General features: G+C 44.0%; 1 protein-coding gene across 1 annotated transcript; it reads left to right on the forward strand.

The window, feature by feature from the left end:
* Positions 1–481: 481 nt before the first annotated feature.
* Positions 482–18,992, forward strand: RBPMS2 (RNA binding protein, mRNA processing factor 2). The gene is made up of 8 exons (XM_015818450.1): positions 482–565; positions 2,926–3,003; positions 5,288–5,326; positions 6,918–6,980; positions 8,628–8,778; positions 10,135–10,283; positions 17,359–17,423; positions 17,645–18,992. Exons 1-7 carry the CDS (start codon positions 482–484, stop codon positions 17,416–17,418), a joined length of 624 nt encoding a protein of 207 aa, XP_015673936.1. The 3' UTR covers positions 17,419–17,423; positions 17,645–18,992.
* Positions 18,993–19,953: the final 961 nt, after the last annotated feature.

Consider the following 19,953-nt stretch of genomic DNA (forward strand, 5'->3'; position numbering starts at 1 on the left):
GGATAAATTAAGCAAACTACATTTTAGGAAATTGTGGCTTATTTGTATCAGGTGAACAGACAGACGTCACGTTTCAGTCCCAAGTTTTCACCCTATCAAGAGCATGTCCTGATTAGAGATTTCTGCTATTTGTATTTGCCTCTCCCCTATTCTGCCTCAACGTTCTTTTGGATCCCATGTTTGTGCACATGTATATGTCTTGCTTGGTCCAGAAAGCAGTTCTCCCTAGTCTATAGGAGAGGATAGCTGAATTGGCAAGTGGTTTTGGAGGCTTAAAAGATGTGCCTCTTTTCTCCATGCAGCAAAACTGATTAACTGCATTCCTAGAAGCAAAGATTTCGTCAGATCATCCAGCAGGCCAGGAGATTGTCATCTCCTCTGAGTAAAGCCATGTGAACAACATGTGGTCCAAGTCTTGCTATTTAGATTTCAAGGGCTAGGTAGAAACAAAGCTAGTTCTTAGATCAACGCACAACAGGGGATGGCGTCAAAAGTCTTGGGCTTTTGGGGCAGAGAATATCGCTATGAGAGTTATGCTCAGATTTGTCAGAAATTGCAATTAGACGTCAAATAATGCTCCTAAAAAGAGTCGTTTTTAATTGTGCAGCAGTTAAAAAAGTGCTGCACGAAGAAGCACGGCCAAAAACCTAAACTGGTACTTGAGGAGTTACCAGATTCTCAGAAGCATTTCAAAAAGTGTTAACATTTGGAAAACCTTGCGTAAAATCTAAACAAGAAGTCTTGGCAATTTCCAAACAAGTTTGACGTATCATATAATCTTATTCAAGAAATAGTTGCTGTGCTAGAATGAATGTTCTTTAAAAAAGAATAACATTAGCTGTGTATAGTTTTTTTGTTTTTTTTAAAAAGGGCTCATGTTTAATTTCAAGAATACTGTTGGTTGTGCTCAGCTGAGAGTAGATTAGCAGAAGCAAAATAGCCAAAGCTGCCATTAAGAATATCTCTGATCAAACATCCTTATTGTGAAAAACGGATGAGAAGGCATTTAATCTGGTAAGGGAAAACTGGATGTAGCAGCAAGAAATGTCCCTTTGAGCTGAATGGTTTATCCTTAAAACTGGAAATGTGGCACCAGAAAACCACTTTTTATAGAAGCCAGGGCACTATCTAGGTTCTGCAGAAAATTTTAGTTTTTCAGGCTAAAATTTCAGAATCCCTCTATCCATAATTGGAATAACACTATAACAGTATTTCTCGACCTTGGCAACTTGAAATTATGTAGACCTCAACTCCCAGAATTCCCCAATGAATAATGAATGAGTCCATCTACTTCAGAGGTCTTCAAACTTGGCCCTTTTATGACTTGTGGATTTCAACTCCCAGAATTCCTCAGCCAGGCACGCTGGCTGAGGAATTCTGGGAGTTGAGGTCCACAAGTCATAAAATGGCCAAATTTGAAGACCCCTGATCTACTTCTTGCAACTTTTAAACTCCCAGTAGGCAAGGAGACCAACTCTCTGTTCATCAGATCAGTGGACTCCTCGATTTTACAAGAGGCCCAATATTAGATTATTTTAAACACGGGAAGTTGGTTTTTAAAATGCCTGTCTAGGTTCAGAAGAAAACATTTTGTCAAGATTGCAATTTGATTCTTTCTCCAGGTGGGATTTTTATTAAATAGCTACCCATGTTGCAAGTAGAAAAGCTTTTATTGTTATAGTGGGAGATGTTATACCTCTTAAAGCTACCTATGGGAGTTGGGGGGTCATTTTTGTTAGTGGGGGGTGGGCTGAGATAAAATTGCCTTCTCTGCTTGCTGTTGTCTCAATGAAAATGAGTCATTTTGGTGCATAGCTTTTTTCGGAAATATTTGTTGTGTATCTAACATTGTGTAGCTTGACCCTGAGTCAGATGGGATTCAATTTCATGTGACTCGGATGAGAACATTTGTTTCCACACGGATGGAGACTACCCTTCCCCAAATTCATCCTGTTCCTGGATTCATCAGATCATGTGATTTCATATCTGAAGGACCTTCACTCTCATAAATACTACAGTTCACAACTGAGCCCCAAATTTATGTTGCTAAGTGAGACATTTGTTAAGCGAGTTTTGCTCTATTTTACGATCTGTATTGCCACAGTTGTGACGCCAATCACTGCAGGTCTTAAGTGAATTTAGCTCCCCATCGACTTTGCTTGTCAGAAGATCGCAAAAGGGGATCACACGACCCCGGGAACATGGCAACCGTCATAACTATGAGTCAGTTGCCAAGTGTCTGAATTTTGACCACCTGATCATGGGGATGCTGAAATGGTTGTAAGTGTGAAAATAATAATAATAATAAAGTTGGAAGGGATCTTGGAGGTCATCTAGTCCAACTCCCTGCTCAGGCAGGAAACCCTATACCATTTCGGACAAATGGCTGTCCAGTCTCTTCTTAAAAACTTCCAGTGTTGGAGCATTCACCGCTTCTGGAGGCAGGTTGTTCCACTGGTTAATTGTTCTCACTGTAAGGAAGTTTCTCTTTAGTTCTAGGCTGCTTCTCTCCTTGATTAGTTTCCATCTGTTGCTTCTTGTCCTGCCTTCAGGCACTTTGGAAGATAGCTTGACTCCCTCTTCTTTGTGGCAGCCCCTGAGATACTGGAATACTGCTATCATGTCCCCCCTCGTCCTTCTCTTCGTTAAACTAGACATACCCAATTTCAGCAACTGTTCCTTATATGCTTTAGCCTCCAGTCCCCTAATCAACTTTGTTGCTCTTCTCTGCACTCTTTCTAGAGTCTCAACATCTTTTTTACATCGTGGTGACCAAAACTGGATGCAGTATAAAAAGGGTCATAAGTCATTTTTTCCAGTGCCGGCGTAAGTTTGAACAGTCACTAAATGAACTGTTGTGACTAACAACTTACTATCCAATGATCTTCAACTCTGTTGAGACATGTGGTTCTCTATCCCCCCCAGGTACGGACCCTCTTTGTGAGCGGCCTTCCGGTGGACATCAAGCCACGAGAGCTGTACCTCCTTTTCCGGCCATTTAAGGTGAGCGAGAACAAAAAGGCCAATGTCTGGGTCTAACTGGGGAGGTCCTCTTGTCCAATGGTGGATCATCTTCTCAACATGCAGGTTGTCCTTGAGCTATGACCATTTGTTGTTGTTAGTTGTGAAGTCATGTCCGACCTATCGCAACCCCAAGGACCACATTCCTCCAGGCCTTCCTGTCCTCTACCATCTTCTGGAGTTCATTTAAGCTCACGCCTCCTGCTTCAGTGACTCCCTCCAGCCACCTCATTCTCTGTCGTCCCCTTCTTCTCTTGCCCTCCATCTTTCCCAGCATTAGGCTCTTCTCCAGTGAGTCCTTCCTTCTCATTAGGTGGCCAAAGTACTTGAGTTTCAACTTCATGACCATAATTGAGCCCAATTTTTTCTGCTGCTAAGCAAGAGAGTCGTTCAGTGAGTTTTGCCCCATTTTGCAACCTTTCTTGCTACAGGTTGTTCCGTGAATCACTGCAGTTGTTAACTCGGTGACGTAGTTGTTAGGTATATCTGGCTTCCCCATTGACCTTTGCTTGTCAGAAGGCAGCAAAAGGGGATCAGGTGACCCTGGGACACTGCAACCGTCTTAAATAGGAGCGTCTGAATTTTGATCACATGACCATGGGGATGCTGAAATGGTCATAAGTGTGAAAAAGGATCACAAGTCATTTTTTTCAGTGCCTACACCAGGGGTAGGCAACCTCGGCTCTTTTATGACTCGTGGACTTCAACTCCTAGAATTCCTGAGCCGGCATGGCTCAGCTTAGAAACCTCTCCCTTTCCCCTCAGCGTGGCTGGCTCAGGAATTCTGGGAGTTGAAGTCCACGAGTCATAAAAGAGCCAAGGTTGCCCACCCCTGGCCTACACAAATGCCTGTAAGTCAAGGAAGGTTCCAAGCTGACTCTTAAGACATCAGCAAGAAGGCTGAAAAGGAATCCCATCGGGGGGTACCACTAAGATTGTCCCAGGTTTCCACAAAGTTCAGTTGTCCTGCCTTGAGTCACATCCATGCTGTTGGATCAGCCCTGTTGCTTTGCTTACTAAAGTCCCAAATATACAATTAATCTTATGTAAGAAAAGAGAAAGGACCCCAACATACCCTGGTTCCATAATCTGCTGGAATCTAGGGACAGCATCCAGACGTTTCTGAACTACAACTCGTCTCCAACCCAAAGACCATAGCAGAGCAACAAGGAGACATATTTGGGAATTCTAGTTCGCAATATCTGGAGGGTGCTTGCTTTCCACCTCTGGCGTAACTGATGCAGAACCAAATCCACCCACTGGTCTGATTCAGTCGGAAGCGGCCACTTCCTACCGACTCTACATTCTTTAGTATATAGATTAAGCCAGACATGTCAAACACAAGGCCCGGGGGCCGGATGTGGCCCGCAAAGTGGTTTCATGAGGCCCGCGAAGCCATCCTGGAAACAGTGAGGGAACGGCCCCCGCTGTCTTGGCCCTGGCCCAGGCCGGCTGGAGGGAGCCAATGTAGAATTTTGTGGTGGCCATCTATGCTGAAAGGCATTCAGTCTTAGCTCCACAAGGCCATCTAGAAACAGCGAGGAACCAGCCCCTGCTGCGTCGGCCCCGCCCCCTGGGTGCATGCTTGGGAGGTGTCACCCTTTGTGAGGAATGAAGAAATGGACCATGCCTTGGCGCTTGCCCCGGTCCCACCCCCTTCTGCCAGAGACCCTCAGATCTGTCCCACTCCTGCCCAGGCCCCCCCAGGCCCCCTTGACGCAAACAATGTAGAGCTGGCCATGCCCACCCAATAGGCCGCCCCCCCTGGCCACACACCCCCCGCCCCCCCCAAGGCAACCGCAATGATGATGCGGCCCTCAATGAAATTGAGTTTGACACCCCTGGATTAAGCAATGTTTTGTCTTTTTACAGAAGGGAATCTTGCTTGAAATTTGTATTACAGTAGAAGGAAATGCATGGAGTTCAGGCTGAATTGTGCAGTCCTTGGTGCTCTTTGAGTTTGGTTGCTGTCTTGCAGACATTTGATGATGTTACCTAGTTGGGTAATGAAACGTCTGCAAGAAAACAACCAAGCTCAGAGAACACCAAGGATTGTGTTACACAATTGTATTACAACTAGCAAAACACAATAGTTGACAAATGTGTATGTGTGGGGGGGGGATATGGTCAGAGTAGTAACTGCATTTTAGTTTAAATTGTTCCTTAGGTCCACCAGAGACGTGTGCTACTCAAAACGACCTTGCTATTTTTTTTATTTTCCTGTTTCAAGGCAACTGATAATTAATTGACTGATTCCTCTCTCTAGGGTTATGAAGGATCACTGATCAAACTAACATCCAAACAGGTAATGCCTCTCCTTAACTCCTGTTCTGGCAGCCACTTAGTGCAGCTTAAATCAAGGACCAGTTCACCTCCTAAGGCAGGGGGGTCAAACTCACAATGTCACGTGACATGTCGCGACATATCGCAACTTTTTAGCCATTGCCGGCTATGGGGTGGGCACGGTTTTGCTATGATGCATCCGGCCCACGGGCCGGCAGTTTGACACCCCTGTCCTAAGGGAAAAGGGCAAGGAACCTTGCAGGATTATACTGATGCTTCAATTAAGCAATCCAAAACACCTGTCCAAAGGCTGGCCAGCTAGGTTAGTGTTCCCAGGCCTTGGCAACCTCCAGGTACGTAGACTTCAACTCCCAGAATTCTCATCAATGGCTGTGCTGGCTGTGGAATTTTGGGAGTTGAAGTCTACACATCTGGAAATTGCCAACCTTGGGAAACAGTGTCCTAGATCATCCCCTCTGCAGTGAGAGACCCATCCTTAGAGGAGATGTTCTACTTGCTAGCAAAATAGCCCATCTACCTGGGCTTCTTTTTGGCACCAGATCTGGTGAAGATCACGTAGTGTTGTTCTAGTTGGCTTGGCCAACGCAGTGCCCTCCAGATGTGTGGTTGCACTCCAATAATATCTGTTCCGGAGGATCCTGTTCTGGGAAAAGCTACCCATACAAGTGATGGTGCTTCATCCTTAACCAGTTGGGCCACAGGTTAAAGGCTGTTTCTTCTGCCTGCCTGGGGAAAGGTAACAATGCATGGGGTGGTGGCTGTAAGGAATAACACGTGGCTGAGATGGAAACTCGATGTAAACGAAGAAATATATCTGGGGCTCCAGATTTTTTAGCAGGCTGCCTGTTTGGTGGCTTTTCCAGAGATGAATGAAGACTCTATAACAGTGGTGGCGAACCTATGGCACGCGTGCCAGAGGTGGCACTCAGAGCCCTCTCTGTTGGCACGCGCGCCACGGCCACCAGCAGCAGGTCCAACAGGTTGCCACCGCCGCCCGGAGCAGGAGCCCCGCCCAGCACAAAGGCGAAGTGGCCGACTAGCAAGCTCAAGTAGAGGTGATAGAGCAGAGGGCACCAACTATTGTCAATTGGTGGACTGGAAGAAAAGGGAGGGGGAAGCATTTTACATGCGTGCGTGCGCACATGGGCCACGAGCACGCATGCACTGCAAATGGGATGGGGCTAGTGCCTGCGAGATACTCAATAGCCCTGCCCTGTTCTTGTGTGGTGCAGCGCGTTGTATCTGCACCCTGTGGTGCGGCGGTGGCCGTTTTTGCGCCTTGCAGCACGGTGGTCCATTTTTGCACCCCCAGTTTTTGCATGCCAGAGGCGGCACTCAGAGGCGCCTCCCCGCCTCCCCCTGAGGGCACCACAATGCTGATGCAGCCCTGGCACTTTGCAATAAATAAGTGGGTTTTGGGTTGCGGTTTGGGCACTTGGTCTCTAAAAGGTTCACCATCACTGCTCTATAAGTACCCTGTAGACGTACTCTTGGTGGGCTTCATAGGAGAGCTTTCTTCACCATCCTTTGAGTTCTGTTTCTGCAATCAGGATTATGTACATGCATGTAGCTCAAAGTATTTGTCTTTCCAGCCAGTAGGCTTTGTTACTTTCGACAGCCGTTCTGGTGCAGAAGCTGCAAAGAATGCTTTGAATGTGAGTATTAATACTTGTGGCATCAGTGCTCACAAAACGTCCGAACTTTGCTAATTGCTCAGCTCCTAGGGCGATGGCCCCAGTTCAACACAGAGGGCAAAACTACCCTATCTTTTCTGCTCCTTTCTTAGTCACCCTGACTGACGGGAGATGTCTTTTTCCTGCTACTCAATGGTTGTGTGTCATAAACACAGGACAATAGAGCTGATAAGGACCAAGTGGGTAGAACCACAAACACACTGGCTACCAGTGTCAGAGAGGAGTAAATGGGAAGATTATACTAAACATTTTCATTGACTCCTAAACTAAAAAGATGGCAAAGCAGTGTTCTAAATGATTTCAGTAAGTCAACATCTGTCACAGCTGTGCTTCTCATCCCTGGTGGCTTTAAGATATATGGTCCAACTTCCATAATTCTCTAACCACCCGTGTCATGCCATGCTCCAGACAGCCATGGGGAATTCTGGGAGCTGAGGTCCACACATCTTAAAGCTACCAAGGTTGAGAAACACTGCATTACAGGAAAAGGAAGATGATCTTAAGTTAACACAGAATTTGTTGCAGCAGTGATAATAAACCACCTCGGAGATTGTATATCCAGTCAAACACTCTGCAGCTTTTCACATGGATATTATTAAACTGATGATACAAGAGGAGGGGTGTACCGAGATGAGTGGCAAATAGATTTAATAAATAATAAGTCTTTATTGTCCTGTACCTGGAAGGCAAGGTTGCTTCTCCATAAGCATATTGGTGACCCTAAATTGAAATTGGCAAACAGTGTGGGAGGTGGAGGGTGAGCCCCATATAATTTAAATATTTTGACCACAGCAGGCACATGCAAGTGGTTGGGTCTGAATTTTTGCTTTTTTGGGGGGGCGGGGTAGATTTGAAGTACAGAATAGGTGTCCAGAGCCTTAATAGGGTTTTAAGACAAAAAAAGGGAGAAAAAAAATGATTTTTGAGCAATTCTAAGAAAGGCCCAGTTTCATCCATGCTTTACAAGCACAATACTATTGCTGTTTTCTTAATCAGTTGTACTGTTGTTCCACTAATCACTCACCTGTGGATATGTGTATGTATGTGTGTGTGTGTGTGTGTGTGTGTGTGTATGGAGATGGATGGATGGATGGATGGATGGATGGATGGATGGATGGATGGATGGATGGATAGATAGATAGATAGATAGATAGATAGATGCAACAAATGATAGATATAGATAGATAGATTAGATAGATAGATAGATTAGATAGATAGATAGATAGATAGATAGATAGATAGATAGATAGATAGATAGATAGATAGAAAGATAGATGCAACAAATGATAGATAAGATAGATAGATAGATAGATAGATAGATAGATAGATAGATAGATAGATGCAACAAATGATAGATATAGATTAGATAGATAGATAGATAGATAGATAGATAGATAGATAGATAGATGCAACTAATGATAGATAGATAGATAGACAGACAGACAGACAGACAGATAGATAGATAGATAGATAGATAGATAAATGATAGATAGATGCAACAAACAATAGATAGATAGATAGACAGACAGAGAGACAGACAGACAGACAGACAAGTAAATGCAATTTCTTCCCACTCTTGTAACCTCTCCTCCTGTCCTTCTGCTGCAGGGGATCCGCTTCGACCCAGAGAATCCCCAGACGCTGCGGTTAGAGTTTGCTAAGGCCAACACCAAGATGGCAAAAAGCAAGCTGATGGCCACACCAAACCCCACCAACCTCCACCCAGCCCTAGGCGCACACTTCATTGCACGAGATCCTTGTGAGGAGCAAGAGGGGAAAGTCAACAAACAAGAAGGGGGGGTTGGGGTTGGGGGTCTCTGGGAAGGCATGCGAAGGTGTCCGTGTGCACATTCCTACTGTGCCCCACTATGATGTCTATGGAGATTGTCAGTCATCCTAGTCTCGGCTGCCCAAAGGTGCTTTTTCAAAAGGCAACTGGACTTTCTTGGTTTTTTTTACTTAAAAACGTTTCGCTTCTCATCCAAGAAGCTTCTATAGTTTTGACTAAGTTTTGACCATTCACTAAGAACTGAAGAAGCTTCTTGGATGAGAAGCAAAACATTTTTAAGTAAAAAACCAAAACAAAGTCTAGTTGCCTTTGGAAAAGTACCTCTGGGTCCCACAATGATGTTTTTGCATTATTTTTTCCACATGCATGAGAAAACCCTAAATTCACTTTCCATAGTTGGTGCAAATGGGAGGACTCTTGAGTCCTTGGGTTGCATGCTCTTCCCCAACCCCTAGGACAGGGGTAGGCCACCTTGGCTCTTTTATGACTCGTGGACTTCAACTCCCAGAATTCCTGAGTCAGCAAAGCTGACTCAGGAATTCTGGGAGTTGAAGTCTACAAGTCATAAAAGAGCCAAGGTTGCCTATCCCTGCCCTAGGATGTGGCTTCCCTGGTATTCTCCAATACTTTGGCTTCTGGCTACTAGAGCTTCCTTGGAACACAGTTGCTAGAACTCAGTGACAGAGTAGTGTTAATTCAAACACAAAGTAAGCCCTGGAAACCTGACCTTAGCTGGTCATTCTCACCTGGCATCCTCATGCTGTTCAGAAGGACCACCTCTTAAAGAGTAGCCCCCAGGCGACAAACATTTCCTGATGTTGTGAGATGTCAAAAGTCTACATTGCGGGAGGTTTATGAACAGAATAGGACAGTTCTTCTTGTACTGGGCCAGTCTTGCAGGGTGGTGGCTAAGCAGAGCTGGGTGGGAGACCCTTCCTGCAGAATTGGGGAGAGGATGTTTGGGTCCGGGACGGGCTGTTGAAGATGCCTGCATGAATCGCTTATTTTTTCGTTCATTTCTATCAATTGGACCATGCGCAGACAGCCACCGCATTTCCAGATGTTGCCAAATGCCATCATTCCGCCCAAAAAAAGAGTTAATACTTTTGGGTTCACCCATCTTGTGACATCACAAGCTGAACTTCCTGTAGCTCTCAAAGACCAAGTTCAAAAAATGGTGCTAGGCTCCAAAGCTTTCTGCACCAACTTTGAGGTTGTCTTTCCTCTACCTGTCCTCCTTTTTCCCCTGGGTGCTGTAAGGTGCTCCATGCTGGCTTTCTTCCCAGTGGGAGAATGGCTGACCTGCTGCTGCTTCTCCTCTTCTAGATGATCTGTCTGGAGCTGCCCTGATCCCAGCATCTCCAGAAGCATGGGCTCCCTACCCCCTGTACACCACGGAGCTAACCCCGGCCATTCCACATGCAGCTTTCACCTATCCAGCTGCTGCAGCTGCGGCCGCTGCTCTTCACGCTCAGGTGAGTTCACAATTGAATGTTGTTGTTTTTTCTTTTGGTGTGAAACCCCTTCTTGCTAGGGACGGAACATCTCTGCTTCAAGACTATTTCCTGCAGAGGGTTCTTCCCAGGATAAGTGGGTGGAGAGTGGAGGACCCAAGAGACTCTTCCCCTCTTAACCCAAAATAGCCTGCATCCTCAGGGAGAAAGCTTCGATCCTCCAAATATGCCTTAAAATTGAGGAAAACAGTGGGCTGCCATTCCCCTCTGCTTCTCAAGCAGGTTTTTTTTTTAGAGGAAATTAACTAAGCAGACCTCTAAGGCAGGGATGTCAACCTTGGCAACTTTTAAGACTTGTGGACTTCAACTCCCAGAATTCCCCAGCCAGCTATGCTATCCTGGCTGGGGAGTTCTGGGTATTGAAGTCCACAGGTCTTAAAAGTTGCTAAGGTTGGACATCCTGCTCCAAAGGAATCCAAGCACTAAAAGAACACTAGCACCGAATGAATTGCCCTATTCCAACAGGACGGAGGACTTGAATCTGCCCCTCGAGAAACAAAAGTGAATTCCTTTATTTAACTTCTCAGACTGTACCAGGATGAGCATTTTGATCCCGTTCCAAATAGCGGTTGACGGGAAAGTCAACCCATGTTTACCTCTTGTGGGGGCGGCGAAAAGGATTGACCTTCTCAAGTTCAAAGGAAGAGAAGTCAGGAAGGTGACCCCACAGTTGGAGGGATGAATAAGAAGGAGACGGTCATGTTCCATTTCTGGATACTGTCCGATCCAAGGAGCTCCCTGTTGAGAACAAGGCCTCTTTCAATCTGGCAAAGAATGGTATGAAGTCAGCTTGAACTTCTTCCCTCCAAAAGCCTTTAAACTACTGTTAATTTTGGTTCTGCTGCCAATACAAGAAAGTCTGTTCTTGTATGGTCTGACTCCTTTCTCCTCCATCAGAGGAATTAAGGATGCATTGCTCTGCAGACATTTTAAGGAAGAAAGAACATAGTTTAGCATGGTGACCAAGCCATGAGAATGTATACAAACCAGGGTAAAATAGATAAAATGCACAATGTCCAAAGGGGGGAATAAATAACTGTTTTTACAGATTATAATTTTTTTTCTCTCTCTCTCTCTCTCTGATTCCATGAAGTCAGAGTTATCCCTTAAGGGGAATTTTAGTAAATCCACATTCATTTCCTGATTGCAAAAAAATTTTATTAGAAGCTTCACCTCAAAAAGACTCCCTAAGCTACGTGTGGGTGTGTGTACAAGCACATGGATGCCATTACAAACAATCCTTGTTTTAGGATTAAAATCTAAAAAAAAAACCAAAACGCAGATAAGAGATGAGAAAGGAGCTTTTTTTTGTAAAAAAAAAAAAAGTTCCACTTTTTCAAAAGAGTCTGGAGAATGGTCTTGCTTCCATTTCTTTAATAAAAGAACGCTGGACAAGCGTCATTCCTGACAAGTCTCTCCATGTTCACTTATATGTTTACATCTCCCTGGCCCGCTGTTTAGAGAACGCAGAACCGTCCTGCAGAAACGATGCAGAGTTTATAGTGACTGTTGGCTAAACATAGGGGGTTGCAAAGGACGAGCTTTGCAGACCGAGCATGCAAAATTTAAAGACTGGGCCTCAAAACAGTGCCATGCCGGTTAAAGGCCATCGGCAGGTCCTGTGTTTCTCACTCTTGGCGCTGCGATTTTTTCTTCTCTCCACTTAAGAAATAAGATTTTTCCAGGCTGAAGTCTGCAGGTTTGTCCTTTAAAGCAAATGAATGTGTTACTCATAAAAGTCTTTTGAGTTAAACATTACTTCACTCTACTTACTAAGCAACAGGCAGCTCAGAGCTCCACCCACCACGCAGGCTGAAATTTCGGTGTCTTCACGAAATAATGGAAGAATCGTTTTCTTGATTTTTCGACAGGAGCGTAACAGGGATATTTGCTTAACCCCTCTGCTACGTGTTTAATCAATTGAGTTCCGTTTCATTGCTGCTCGGTATAGCAAATGGGGAGGTTGTTTATGGGTCAGAGTTGAAGGAAATGAAATGGACAACTCTTGGGTGCAAACTCTTGGTCATCCATTTCCTTGAAGACCCTAAGTGATGCTTTATGGAGGATAACACTCCTATGATCTGACCCAGCTGTCATGTCTATATAGACGGATTGACACCCTGATCTTTGAATTATTTTGTATTTTTTTAATTGCTCCATAAGTAAATCCCAACCAACCGGTGGCTAAACTCACTAAGCCATGATTTGTTTTAACTTGTCTGAAAAGGTTTGGTGACTACGTTGACAAATACTGTCAGCTCAGAGCAAGCCATTCTATGACTCAGTACAATGTATGAATCAGCCAGTGGATAGGTTGCACATAATGGGTTAATCTACCCTGATCCTGGTAGTGTCCTGATGTTTGGAATGGGAAGAGACTGGCTAAGGACAATGAGAATTGAAAGCTGATGTATCTGAAGGACAACAGGCTGGTGAAAAACAAGCATGTTCAAGGGAGGTTCGGCTAGTTAGGTCATCTAGAGTACTGATATTTTTCCTCTATTGAAAAAAAAAAATACCCCAGTTTCAATGATCTGAGAAGTGTCTAGGCAAGGGAGGTCCACAGGTCCCCCAGGAAGAGAAGCTCCAAGGATGGAGATTCCTTGAACCTTGTTCTAATGAACTATGGGGACTGAAAACTCATAACGTCTATTGCCTCTCGGGATCGGTTCCCCCACCCCTGACCTCACCCTAGGAATCTTCCACAGCAGAGTCTGCTGGTCACATTCAGTGGGCTCTACCAATGAAAGAAGCCTCTTACCCCCCCCTCCCGAGGGGCTCCCACAATGGCCAGCTATTGGTTGAAATGACCCCTCCTTTGATGTCTTCAGTGACCTGCAGCCAGGATGCCTACGCAGGCTAGCCCTGAAGCTCAGAGCTGGCCCTGGAAAGGTGGGACCTCATAGTCCTGACTAACCCCTGCTAAAGTTGGAGTAGCTGTAGAACAGCTTCATTCCCAGAGGCCTTTCAGGATGGGCCCGTCTGGAACAGGCTGGTAAGACGAAAACATCTCTCTGCCATTTGGGGCACAGTGGGTTGTTTTGTTCTTCTTTTTTTTTTTTTTCAACTTTCCGCAAGCTTTATCCTTTTATTTTGTTTTTGCCCCATCTGTTCCTTAGCAACCCAATGCATGGGCCTCCACGCTGTTCACCCACCCATAGCCCAAGCAACGTGAAAAAACAGGCGTTTCTCTAACCCACCTCTGCCCAACTTGGCGCATATGATACGGGCACCACAGCATGTCACTTCTTATATTCAGAGGGCTCCCCACGGAGCACCGATGGGTTTATCCTACCTGGGGGGGGGGAGAGAGAGAAAGGAACCACTCATGAAGGTTTCCTGTCACCTGGCGGTGTCGGGGGTGGGGGTGGCCTCCCGACCACCTTGTTTCACTCACCACACTCACCTGCTGGGGAGGGCGGGTGTTGTAGTAGTAGTAGTAGTAGTAACAACAGTAGCAACAGCACACAATGGATTTAATTTTTTCCACACAGTCAACTGGCACATATCAGTCACGCTATGAATTCCGCCAGGGAAGGGGGAACCCCCTTCCTTGGCTGGAATCTGGGAAAAAAATCTCCTTTCACACTCTTCTTCCCTTCCCTCTCTCTCTTTCTCCCCCTCCTTCCAAAATGAGTAAAATTCTGACTTGATGGCATGATACCGGAAAAAGGAAATGTAAACAATCTGGTACAATGTGTACATTAAGGGACCGTGGAATAAGTAATGATTGGAAGGGGTCTAGCAGTGACAATATTTGAAACCAAGAGTGGCCTGACTGAGCAGCAGAATTTTACATCTGCAGTGAAAACTGCAACCGTCCACCTTAAGGAGAGGCATCTTCTCTTCACCTGGGGAGGGGGGAATGCCTCTTCTACGGCAGGGCTGGAGATAGGTGTCTAAAACAAGATCCTTTTTGTTTTAGAACTGATTACTTGTGTGCAGAGGTAAGAAATGGACTAAAAAAGCATTGTATGGTGGGTTGAATTATTGAATTATTGTATGTGTTCAGAAACTGTTGGGGAGAAGCTTCGTTGGAGGAAGTGGCATCTGCTTGAGGGCATCTGTTTTCCCAGGTCCCAAAGGTGCTTTTTCAAGAGACAACAGGACTTACTTTGTTTTTTCTTGAAGATGTTTCACTTCTCATTCCAAGAGCTTCTTCAGTTCTGACTGAATGACTAAATCCTTCCATTCCCCACCATTCAGTCAGAACTGAAGAAGCTTCTTGGAATGAGAAGCAAAATGTCTTCAAGGAGAAACAAAGGAAGTCCCTGATGCCTCTTGAAAAAGCACCTTTGGGACAACCATGAGCTGTAGGGCTGAGAATCTCCATAGACATTTGTCTTCCCAGGTGCTTCCTTTGAATGCCACCATAGCACTCAAGAGCATCACACCGGTTGGCCGGGACGAATCCTTCTCTCACTCAGCTGCTGAAGCTGAATGGCCAAAACTGATTCCAGATGTGCGGGGGAGATGGATTTAGGAATCCGGGAAGTGTTTTTGAACCACAGTTGGGAGGAGAGAGCCAAAAAGCCGATGTAAAACCATAACATGCTGGTGGCTATCAAATGGATGTCTCCTCAGTTTGGGGAGATGGTTGATGATTGGCAAATATGTGAAAAATGATACAAGGATGAAAATTCCTGGACCTCTGAACCAAAAGGTGCTTCTCGGGATCCAAAAAGTATCACTGGAAATGCTTTGAAAAGTACCAAGTGCTGATCACAAACTGATTAATAACATCTCCCTTTTTTAAGGAAAACTAGAGCGTGGGTGGCTACAATCTTCCTGGCAGTTTGCAATAGGAGGTTATAAAGTTCCTATACGTGTTACATGCTCAAACTAAAGTTCATTTAGGGTTGTGTTTTAACAACTATGAAGAGCTATTAAAAACATGTTGAGGATATGCCATTTCCTTAAACCCCAGTCCACACTAACAACAGTGTTCCCTTCCAGTGATGTAAGAACTGAATTAAAAATGGAAGCAAATGCAATGTAATTCACAAGGGCTAGAGTTCTCGAATTCTGCAAAATAGACTGAGATTTTGAAATAATGTCTTAACTGACATTAGTGCTGAGTTATTTTCTTGGAGCAGTTTGGTTGGAATCTAATTCCTCTGGCTCTAGATAACCCTGGTTAATTGGGGGGTGGGGAGAAATCATAGGTTCTAATCAGCCCTTTCTACCCAAATATAGAATAAGGACAAGAGCAGACTTAGCAGCATGAAGTCCAAAACTCTGAAGATCTTCCATAAAGAGCCATTAGATTGAAAGGATTTGTGTTCCAGCGAGATAGACTTTGATTGAACTTTAGGAGAAACTTACACAGTGGAACAAGTCAAAGATGGGACCAGTTGCTTGGAAACCGATGGGCTTGGACTTCTTTGAACGTAGTCCAGGCAGCCTGTTGGGGATGCTTTGATCTTCCTGAAGGAAGCAAAGCATTCAGATAGGCAGCCTGCAAAGACCCTGCAGCTGTGGGACTGGGCTGGTATTATGTTATTGAGCAAACCACGTTGGATGGGCTTAAGCAGAGAGCTGAAGCAAACTGGAGCCAAAGAAAGTATGGTCATCGTAGTCGTTCTATTATACGTGTTAATTTTTTCTCCCCAAATGCCCATACATCTTTAAAAAAAATATGCAAAGACTATCAGCCCTATGATTATGCACTGATAATTATGGGATAGGAGAAAAACAAAGAACAGCTGTAAACAGGAGCATTTATTAGCAAAGAAGTACAGATACGGCTGTTTGAAGGATGTTCACCCAAGGAAAAATAACTCTGAAAGCCAACAGTTAGCAAAGTTATGATGTAGAGCAGGGGTAGTCAACCTTGGCTCTTTTATGACTCGTGGACTTCAACTCCCAGAATTCCTGAGCCAGCTAATTCTGGGAATTGAAGTCCACGAGTCATAAAAGAGCCAAGGTTGACTACCCCTGATGTAGAGCAAAGAATTGGGAGAAAAGGAGATTTAAGGATATGATAATAAGATGGGAACTTTTCCTTTTAATCACCTTTTCTTTGTGTCTGGAATAGTATGTCAGAAGACCTTGAGAAACAGGTGGTGAAATGCTGCTAAGGAACGGTCTGATAAAGAGACAGCTTAGCCCTCAACTGGACAATGGGCCGAGAGAGAGACTCAGAAGTGACCCTCTCTAGTTTCTCCGTTTGAGAAGGAGACAATGGGAGTTTTGTACTTTCAGATTTTCAAGATTCTGTTAATGAGGCCTTACGATGAAGTAGGATTAGCTCATCTGGTTTTGCTTCCTGTCTATCTAGGAAAAGGGAGTTTACCTGCGAGGGCTTTTACCTAGGCCCAAATGACATGGAAATGGCAGGCCAACCAAATCACATCCATTGGTTCCTTCTTAAAGACCACTTAAAACACTAAAGCCTTGCGTGTTGCATTGGTGACCCTGCTTTTTTTTTCTTCACAAAGTGCAGGACTCAACATATTTCCCTGTAGGTGGGCTTATGGATGGGATTTAGGCCCAGCGTGCTGAAAGCTAGGAGGAGAAGGTGCAGGAAAGAGTTGACAAGCGATGCACTTGAATATTATTATTATTATTATTATTATTATTATTATTATTATTATTATTATTATTAATAATAATAATAATAATAATAGTGATAGTGATAGAATATGAATTGGGTGTAATAAGGGGAGTTGGGAGTAGAAGACTAGACAACCTTGAATGTTTCTGGATGACCTAGTATGATACAGCTGCCATATGTCCAACTTTGGAATCACCTCAGAGGTGACTTCAAGGCCTTAAAAATGTTCTCCTTATAGCTAATCTATTATTTTGACATGTGAAGAAATTCATTATGAGGTGAGGGACAAGGAGAGCTTCTGCAGTCCAAAAGAACCATTGGTACTATGAAAGCTATATAAGCAACGAGTTGATAGTTCTTTTTTTCTTTTTTTGAGGACCATTGAGCCTTGGGAACAAATGTATCCTAGGCGGAGTGTTTCTGCCTGGTTGGTTGACCATCGTACTCCTCCCATATCACACTCTTATCATTTTCTTCTAGATGCGCTGGTACCCTCCTGACGCTAGCCAACAAGGATGGAAATCCCGTCAGTTCTGTTAGTTTTAGTGAGTATATCAGTTGCAATGCCTCTGGGTGCGGGGTGGAGAAGACATGATCTTCTATAGTGGGGTTCTTTTCAGCCAGTGAAAGGTGAATGCCCTCTGGCAAGACAACGACCTGGGAAGCTGGTGGTAGATGCTGTTCTCCATGCATGCTGGTGGAGCTATGATAAAAGACATCTGGAGTTAGCCTTCATAATATATTCTCTCGCTTTTTTCTCCCCAAGAGCTGCTTTTGGCCCACGTTTTCCCCTCTTGTCTCTCCATGGACTGATGCATGAAGGATGAAGGAGTCTTTGAGAGCCTCCTCTCTCGGCCTTTTCCGTGGACACCATCAAAGTGCCCAACTTCACTTGGCCGTCTTATGAATGAAGCTATGGATTTCCCCCTCCAAAACTGTGAACGTCATCTCCTCCGTCTCTTCCCTGGTGTCATGGCTGCCCTTCTCCCAACTCTCCCCTCCCCCCTCAATCTGCTAAGCCCCACTACCCTCCTGTTGCCGAGTTTCTCCTCCTGCTACCTTGAGTCCTTTCAGGAGAAACTCAACCTTGTTGATACACCCGCTGGGTGCGGGCGGGCGTGTACGTGTGTGTTCCCAGCTGGGATGCTGGCACGCAGTGTGGCCTAGCTGTGTACGGTGCAATATCCAGACTTTTCTTATCCCGAATCTTGTGTATGCAGTTTTGCTGAAGGAAGCAAAAAAGACAAATCAGTTTTGCATGTTCTCTGGCATGACTTTTAAAACACTTTAACTTGGTGTGGGTGTGTGAGTGTGCAAAGCTCGTTTTTTGGTCTAGCATTTGTGTAACCATAGCAGTAGATCTTGGATTAACTATTGATCACTAAACTTTCTTTCATTTTGCTTCTGTCAAGACTTGGCTTTTGAAAAAACACTTCGTCTTCTCTCTCTTCCTGTTCTACTCTTCCTCTTCCTCCAGGATATCTTTCCATGTTCAGCTTTGACTAGAATTTGAAATAAAAAGGTTTCTTCTCCAAAGTACAATGCACTGGGTTTCTGCTCCATTTTGCCCTTCCTCAGTTTGTCAGGGTCGTTGGGGATTTTTGTTGTTGTTATTATTATTTTTTTCTGTCAAACTTCTACATGTAGAACAGCTGTACAATATTTCACCTTTTTCTTCCACATCCCTCGGATTGGAAAGAATCCAGTCTTGCCAAATCAGCAATCCTTATGGGAATACCGAACAAAGATGTACGAGTATTTTTGTACCATGTGTAATAAGGAAATATTTATGCATCATGCAAAGATTTTGTGTGGTTTTTGTGCAATTAATTATTAAAGAGTAAAAGAAAAAAACTGTAATCTGTAAGATAAGTTTAATGTTTAGTTAAAAAGCTTGAAGAGAACGACTTTTTTTTCTGTAACTGATTCAGTCGGGCATAGTAACGAGAAATTGCACAATTAATTTTTTTTTTGTTGATATTTTATTGCTTGGTATTTGGAAGTCCTTTAAGTATTACATTGAACCATGGCTGTCTCGCTTGTATTAAGATTGTTGAATAAGTTGCTATATCCTTTGAGAATGTGAAACTGGATAATATATGAATTGTACTCTGTGGTGTGTGATTCTTTGTTGCCTGGAAGTTTTTTTTTTTTTTTGGTTCTTCGGTCACAGAGTGCACTGGTTAAGCTTACCTGGAAAAATGAGGTGGGAGAAGGGGCTGCGTTGGTCTACAGTTGAATGTGCGTTTTCAACCAATCTTTAAAATTTATATATATAATCTTGGAGATTATACATCTGTATATGACAATTCCGCCAAAGAGGAGAATGCAAATGCTCAGAAAATTTGGAAAAATGTTGACGTTAGGAATAGGGAGTGTTGTTTATTGATTTAGATTCCCCTCTTTCTAAGTCTTGACTTGCCTGAGAAAATAGATTAGCCTGAGACACGATGAATGGTTCAAAACCGCCCATCTAAAGGTGGACCTCAACTTTGGTTTCCTTACTCCTAGCCTTAACTCCTACACCGCACTGGCTTTAAAGACCTACCCAAAATTTCAAATTATCAATAAAATACATTTACCAGTAAAATTAGGAAAGAAATTTTGAGAATAGCCGTTGTCCCTCAAAAAGCACATAATCAAATTTCAAGTTGATGGCGTCTATACCATCATAACTGGAGAAACCACAACAGTACCTAACTCCTGGTATATTTCATGTCAGATAAGCCACAGGCCTGTTACTTTAACATCTGTTCCTACCAATTTTTTAAAAAAATCAGGTATCAAACATAAAGAAAAATCTATCTCCATTGGGCAAAGATAGCTTCTATTTTTAGCACTTTGCAGTTCTATAAAGATTAAACATTTCAAGGGGGGTGGGTTAATCAGCCTAGTACAGGTTGTCCCTGATTTACAACCACAATTGAGTTCAATTTTTTTTAAGTGGGTCATTAAGTGACTTTTGCCCCATTTTACGACCGTTCTTGCTTCAGCTGTTAAGTTGATAAGTTAGTAATTCCGTTGTGAGGTGAATCCGGCTTTCCCACTGACTTGGCTTGCCAGAAAGTCGCAAAA

The sequence above is a fragment of the Protobothrops mucrosquamatus genome, unplaced genomic scaffold (assembly GCF_001527695.2).
Source record: "Protobothrops mucrosquamatus isolate PMUCROS unplaced genomic scaffold, P.Mucros_1.0 scaffold741, whole genome shotgun sequence".
Classification (NCBI taxonomy): Eukaryota; Metazoa; Chordata; class Lepidosauria; order Squamata; family Viperidae; genus Protobothrops; species Protobothrops mucrosquamatus.

Coding starts and splice junctions, on each gene's coding strand:
- RBPMS2 (XM_015818450.1), top strand. CDS start 482: ATGGCGTCAAAAGTCTTGGGCTTTTGGGGCAGAGAATATCGCTATGAG. Junction 566..2,925: donor GTCAGAAATTGCAATTAGAC/GTCAAATAATGC, acceptor TATCCCCCCCAG/GTACGGACCCTCTTTGTGAG. Junction 3,004..5,287: donor TCCTTTTCCGGCCATTTAAG/GTGAGCGAGAAC, acceptor TCCTCTCTCTAG/GGTTATGAAGGATCACTGAT.